The sequence below is a fragment of the Miscanthus floridulus genome, chromosome 10, assembly GCF_019320115.1.
Source record: "Miscanthus floridulus cultivar M001 chromosome 10, ASM1932011v1, whole genome shotgun sequence".
Taxonomy (NCBI): Eukaryota; Viridiplantae; Streptophyta; class Magnoliopsida; order Poales; family Poaceae; genus Miscanthus; species Miscanthus floridulus.
This window is the reverse complement of record NC_089589.1, coordinates 18,015,080-18,021,916: the sequence shown is the minus strand read 5'-3', so window position 1 is coordinate 18,021,916 and position 6,837 is coordinate 18,015,080. Positions and strand designations below refer to the sequence as shown.

General features: G+C 47.5%; 1 protein-coding gene across 4 annotated transcripts; it reads right to left on the bottom strand.

Annotated features, from left to right (window-relative positions):
• Positions 1-2,932, bottom strand: LOC136487775 (uncharacterized). Of its 4 annotated transcripts, XM_066484887.1 has the most exons (7): positions 2,499-2,932; positions 2,235-2,434; positions 1,944-2,021; positions 1,593-1,647; positions 1,427-1,469; positions 1,238-1,329; positions 1-1,125 (listed from the first exon to the last, which is right to left on the bottom strand). In XM_066484887.1, the coding sequence occupies exons 1-5, from the start codon at positions 2,749-2,751 to the stop codon at positions 1,438-1,440; spliced, it is 618 nt and encodes a 205-aa protein (XP_066340984.1). In that variant the 5' UTR covers positions 2,752-2,932; the 3' UTR covers positions 1-1,125; positions 1,238-1,329; positions 1,427-1,437. The 4 variants fall into 4 exon arrangements, with proteins under 4 accessions (XP_066340984.1, XP_066340986.1, XP_066340987.1 ...); XM_066484889.1 differs by having other exon boundaries at positions 1-373; positions 1,060-1,125; positions 1,944-2,932; XM_066484890.1 differs by having other exon boundaries at positions 1-145; positions 1,060-1,125; positions 1,944-2,932.
• Positions 2,933-6,837: the final 3,905 nt, after the last annotated feature.

Below are 6,837 nucleotides of genomic sequence, written 5' to 3'. Positions count from 1 at the left end.
AACAAGCCTCCAAGGGTATCAGATCTGAATTCATGAAAGCCATCATACCGACAAGGTTAGGATGTGCTCCATATCCAGAAGGTCATCATACAAAAGGACCAAGGTCCATTGCTCTGCTCTCTAGGTTTCGAGCCTCAAGTAAATTCTGCATGTGTCAATTGTCAAATGAGAAGAATGCCATGTCAATATGTGCTTCCATGATATATCAAGATTCATGAATGAATTTATTTTTTTTTATCACGAGGAATTTATCTAGTCCACACTGAACCAATCTAACCACATATGTACATTCTCAAAAAACTGAACTGCTTGTCTTCATCCTATCTTTGCTCCGTAAAATGAGCTGAGCTTCATATGTAATGTAAGACTGAACCTAGATTGCACAGGGCCATACCCAAGATACAGACAACATGTCAGTAACAATATCATTATACTGAGCATAATAATTTATTCAATGTTTTGAACTCTCTAGGTGATTACTATTTTCATAGTTGCTTTGGCATCTATTTGCGCTCAACATCTATCAATGTCAACAGTTGACTCATCCTGAAGAGTTTACAAATGTAAACCATGTCAACAATACTACTGCTTCCTGCATCAATAATCTTTTTACAAGATATTAGAGCAACTCCATCCCAAGGTTCCATAAGTGTATTAAACAATCACTGCATAAGAGGCTATGACAATCACTGCATAAATATCATAAGAGCTTTCAGTTTTTGTTGCATAACAAACAAACACTAACCAGATCATGCGTGTGAACCTTGACAGATTGCTACCTGAAAATCTCATCAATTTTTTCTTTGTTATGCTTGCTCTTCTAAAACCCATTTTTTCCCAAATGAAGCCATTTAAATAATCACAGTGCATGCAAAATAGCATAAAGGTTTCAGTTTTCCCAATGTTGCATAGCAAACAAACACTAACCAGATCGTGCATGTGGACCGAAACCATTTCCCCCCCCAAATGAAGCCATTTCAATAATTGCAGTCATGCAAATATAATATTGATGTCTATTGATTTGAGAGAAGATAATCCAAACATTTGTAGAGAACACACCAATCGATCTGCTGTGATTTCATCATCCCTGTGAATCTGATGGCTTTCCTCTGACACGTTGCCATCCTGGCACCATTATTCAGAAGGTTTTTCAGAGAGATAAGGTCACTACAACGACAGAACACACACAGGTAATACCCCAATGAAATAAGTATGCATACAGAGCAGAAGCACTAACCAATGTACCGGATCCAATATCCGTGTGCTGCCTGCGCTCTAAGTTCTCATCGGACTGATTAAGCTTCTGCACCAATGAGCTACCCTGAACCTCTAAATTTGAACAGATTTTGCATGTAAAATTTCACCTGAAAAGGGAAGAATCTAAGAACTCACTTTCCATCAATGAATGCGATAGATGACAACTCACCTCCCCATCCTCTAAAACTTTGCCATCCAAACCCTCTTCTTTCCTGCAAATAATTCTTTTCAGCTCCAACGCCCAGGAAACTTTACAGATCATATTCAATTTAATAAATTATAATCGATAAAACTTAACACATTTCAAAGCGGATCTGAACAGATGTGAGACGTACGCTGGCAGCCGGCGATCAGGCTTGTCCACGGCATCCTTCTTGTCCAGGCAACCACCTGAGATGTAACTTTCAAAAGATCATCTTAACACTCATGTTTTGTTAGATAAGGTAACGCCCTGAGAATCATGGGCAGTTGCAAAGCGACGCTAAGATAGATATACTACAAAGTATAAAAATGAAACTATTTTCGAGATAATAATGTGTGGCTTCATATTACTATATGAATGGATACCATGCCTAAAAATGACAAGAACTGGTTCAAGAAAAAAAAAAGTAGACCATAGGAATCAGATTAATCTGTAGTGTAAAACACTGGCAAGTGATGGAGACAAAGAGCCATGCATTGTTTACCTGAAAAGGGCAGGGAACCAGATCGCCCAACAATGAACAATTCATCCCTTGCATCCGCTGCATCAATGGAATAGTACACTGACAATTCAAAGATTAATTTATCTAGCAGTTCACTAAACATTTATCGATCTCTAGTCCAAACTTAGCAGCCAGCCATAAACAAACACGAGACGATGAGATCAAACCGTGATTGAATCCCATTCACAAACACAAAACGGAAATTCATGCTGCCATGAGGCAGGCGACTTGGGCAGTGGCGGTGGCGCCATGACCTACGTGAGGTTAACTGACCTTGATCTGGAAGATGGCGTCACGGAGACAACCCTCCGGCTTCAGCCTTCGCGGCAGTCGGACGCTCGGTGATTGCGGCAGTCGTACGCTAGCACGGGATGGGGATGGAGCCAGCCATCGGCGGCGCTGCAACTGCCGGTGATGACCGTCGTGTCGCGCCCTCGCCGACCAGGCCGACGTTCCGGAACCTCCACGTTCTCCTAAAAAAAAAGCACTCACGTTTAGGTTTCCTGGTGACGGTGGAAGCGGCGGCGGGGGCAGTACCAGTCGCCGGCGGGGACGCGCGGCAGAAGATGTGGAACCCGCGGTCGCACCAGTCGCACAGCATCAGCTCCGTGGCCGCATCCCCGGACCAGCATGCCGCCGCGCCATGGCCCAATGGCCCATGCCTCGATCTGTGTCCGCGCCGCCTCAGAGCCGCGGACGGGCGATCACCGTCGCGGCGGCGTCGCCTCGCCGGTCGGGTGGACGAAGCCGCGGCAGGCCCCACCGGGTTAATTCGCTGTCCACGTCGCATTGCTGTCTCCGTCTCCGTGACTGGTGACCGGTGTGCGGCGTGATACGGTGCCGCCGACGCGTGGGGGAGGGAGGGAAGCGGTTGCAGTGGCGTCGCAGATCAGGAGAGGGAGCGCGCTTTCGGGACGGGCGCCCGCCCGAGTTCGCAGATGGGGAGGCCGAGGCGGCGTCTGCGTCCCGGCGATTCGGGAAGAGGGGTGGGTGTGGGTACGCGGCGGGTATGGAATCATCGTCGGTGATAAAAAATCGAGGGAAGTCCGGCACAGGAAGAGAGAAACATTTATCATTATTTCTAGAGGTGTGAGTACAATTTTTTGAAGCTTCTAAAGATATTTTCATGAGATATTTTAGTTCGATTTATATATCTCTGTGATTCTTTAAATTTTTAGAAGCCTAGATACAATTTTTGTGGTTTAAAAACTTAACTAGGTATTTTCTAGACTTTTTTAACTAAAGAAGGATGAGTTCAAAACTATTTCTATGTAAGGCATTTATGTAATTTAACAGGTTATGAGAGTTGAGGGAGATGTCCAGTTTTAGAGTTGGTGAAGAAAATCAGACCACAGTGATAGTTCAAGAGGTAAATGGAACTTTTTCCGTGCGACCATTTGGTAGAAATATTTGGTCTCATTTTTTTTTTAAATGGTCTTATGGGTTTACGTTTTGTACAACTTGTGAACTTGTTTATGTTTATGTGGTGGTAGCAGCGTGCAACCTCTCCCATGTAACAGCCTCGTTCGGATCAGAAAGTGTTCTTCTTTGTCATGCTTCTATCCATTCTTCTCCACCGGCCGTGTACGTCAGTACTTGTGCCAATGTTCCTCTTTAAGTAGGCAAAGACGCGAGTAATTCATTTTGAACAGGACACACGAGTGGAGTGCTGAAATTGAAGCATAATCAATCAAGAATTCAAGATGACACTTGCAGATGGATGCATCCATTTACAGTTTGAGCTTGCAAAAGGCACCAAATTCAGATGAAATCTAAGACTTACACAAACACACAAAGGATTCAAATTCTAACGCCATAAGCAATTAGTCGAAGTTGCACCCCTACATGATCACACATGCTTAGGTAGCTGAAGGAACCAGCAGCGACCTGAGTCCTGACTCCTGAACCGATCGATGAGTTCGTGCAGTACAGCGCTATGCAACGGGAACCAAGAACGATGTCGGCATGGGAAGCATGCTGGGTTCCGGCGCGGCGACGACGAAGCCCGGTCCAGCGTACATGGTCCGCGGCTTCCATACTATCTCCTCCTCCTCCATGTCGATGTCGTTGCTGCAAGTACTGCTGCTCTCGCCGTCGTCGAGCAACTCGTCCTGCGGCGGGCAGCGCTTCTTGTGCACGTCCCAGCGCTCGGCGGATGATGCGCGGCTGATCGAGCACTTGCTGCTTACGAGGGAAGGCATGCCTGACGACGACGACGAAGAAGCTAGGATCGTCGCCGCCTTCTTGTGCGCGTCCCATCGCTCAGCGGAGTCGGGCCGGCCGGGCTTGGGCGGCGGCGATGTCGCGATCTTGTGGGACGAGGGCTTGATGAAGCTGAGGTAGCTGACTTGTCTTGTGCGCGTCCCATCTCTCGTCGGAGTCGGCGCGGCTGGGCTTGGCGAGCGGCTTTGGGAGGATGGCGACGATGCATTGCGTGGATCGAAGACGAGACGTACGGAGGCGCACACGATAGAGAAGCGCCTCAGGTGAGCCGAGGAGATGATGCAGAGAGGCGATGGCGAGACGATCGCCGGTGGCAACATCTAATATAAATAGGCCCCAGCTGGGGCGCCGGACGAGTCAATCGGAATCGACAGATCAGAAATCATTCACCGACGTGCCTGCCGCGTGGGCGCCACGCCACGCCATGTTTGTTTTGTTCGATTCGGTTTCGGTGCTGGTTCCGACACAGTGCACACGCACCGCACAGGAGTCAGGAGATGGCGGCGGCAGCCTGTTCGAGAATCAAGCAAGCCCAAGCCTCCGCGGGCACCTGGTCCTCCAGCTTCGGTGACACCGCTACCTGATGATCAAGCTCTGCAATGGAGTATTCCAGAGAAAATTCTTCAGCGTCGCCCGGTGCCACGAGCCACGAGGTACGTCGTCCATTCAACAGGGGTTGATTAAGTGGTCTCTGTTGCTAGATTCGTTGTCTTCTTGGGAAGATCTGTCTACTCTTCGTCAGAGGATCCCCCGTGCTGCTGAATCCTGTCCTCCTCGCTACTATCTCTGTTCTTCCCGTTCGATTCTATCGTCTTCTTCGTTCGATTCTCTCTCTCCCGACTCGAGTGCTAACTAACACAGCGTTCTTGGTTCCCGTTGCATAGCTGCACGCCAGCAAAGCACGCACTCATGGGTTTCCGGCTGCTTGTTTCTTCAGTCAGCAAATTAATGTCCCGTTTGCTTGGCTGATAAGTCATGACTGAAAGTACTGTTGGCTGATTTGTTGTAAGAGAAAAATAATGTTCGTTGACTGAAAAGGTACGGTTATAAGCCAAACGAACAGGGCGTAAAAGTTGTGATCTTGTAGCAGACTACAGTACTACACTCATGGACTACAGTACAGTGCTATGATATGATTTATGTTCTGTGCTGCTAGTGCAGGCCCGTAGCTATGTCCCTAGCGATGCTGTACTGGGTGTGCCATTGCCAAAGAATTGTGTCGTCTTCTTGTTGCTGCCTGCAGGGTTGCAGGTGCTGCACCTTCTGAAAAGATGCTGATCCAAGCCCACCTTTGTTGTAGGACCAGCCTGAAAGTTGTGCACAACATAATCTGAGATTTCCTTGTACAAAATACTATAATCTCGTTAAAGGTGTATTCTGAAGTTGTATGCTTTTTAGCATCACTGACTTCATTCCTACAGGGTATCTCATCTATAGCTACATGAATAAAAATCTAGTGGGGTTTGCCATAAATAAAAATCACTAAAAATTTGAATTTGCTTACATATCTGCTCCCTCCATCACTAATATTTACGACATTAAATTAGCACACTGGATACATCATAAAATATATTTCATAATTTACCTTTTTGGTGTAGTAGATGCTATTTTTTTTATAAACTTGTCAATGACGAGTACCCTGCCATCGGTAACCTTACTGACCAGGAAACTGGACCATAGTTGCACCGAGTCCCCGCGCCGATTGCCCTTGGTTGGAGGGCAACTTGGAGGTCGTACCAGCAGAGCGCTTGCGCATGACCCTAAACTCAGGACATGGGGCCCAATGACCCACTGAGAGGCGCTCTGCCTGGTAGCCCGACCCCCTCCGATTGACACTCGAGTAAATCTGGGACCAGGCAATGTCTCGACCTCTGACTTAAGAGCCGGAGGCCTCGCCTCCAAGTTCACCTATACCACTCAGGGCCTCTTGGAGGGCTCGACCGGGTGGCTCTGATGTCGAGAGGGAAGGAGGGGGATGGACCCTTCCATCACAAGTCAAAATAACGATCGACACAGTGCCTCCTATGAGACCTCTATGCCTTGGGGTATGGCAAAACTGCCCAAACATGGCACATGACACATCTACTCCGCACTATGATGATCCTTTGCGAAATAGGCGACTAAGACAGCCCTTTCGAACAACTGTGTAGGGCTGTTCATGTTGCATGGTGAATGATCTCCCCCATCCAAGGATCAAAAGGGACTTCTCCACACAATCGTGGCCACGATTCAGGTACGAATGCCAATAATGGTCAAGATGGACAAGATAACGCCAACGAGGGCCCCTATCAATAAGGTCGACTGACGTGTAGGATCCCACCATCTTTTTTAAACTCAGCCCCCTCCCCATATATAGGGGGGGCTTCTTTCTCACACAGGAGACATCCTAGACACTCCCACACACTTCGCACCCTCACTTCAAGAACCACGCTCACCCGTTTGTAACCCTACTAGAGACATGAGTGCTTCAATAATCATGCTTACTTTCGCCATGAGCTTGGAGCGCCGGCTCCTAGTCTTCCTCGTCAGCTTGGGTGAGATGTGTCTGCATCTTCTTTGGCTTGCGAAAATTCTTCAAACGACTTCGGATGGAGAAATGACCAAAACCAAAGTTGTAGATCTCGAAAAGTTATGAAACTTTGTAGTTGACAAC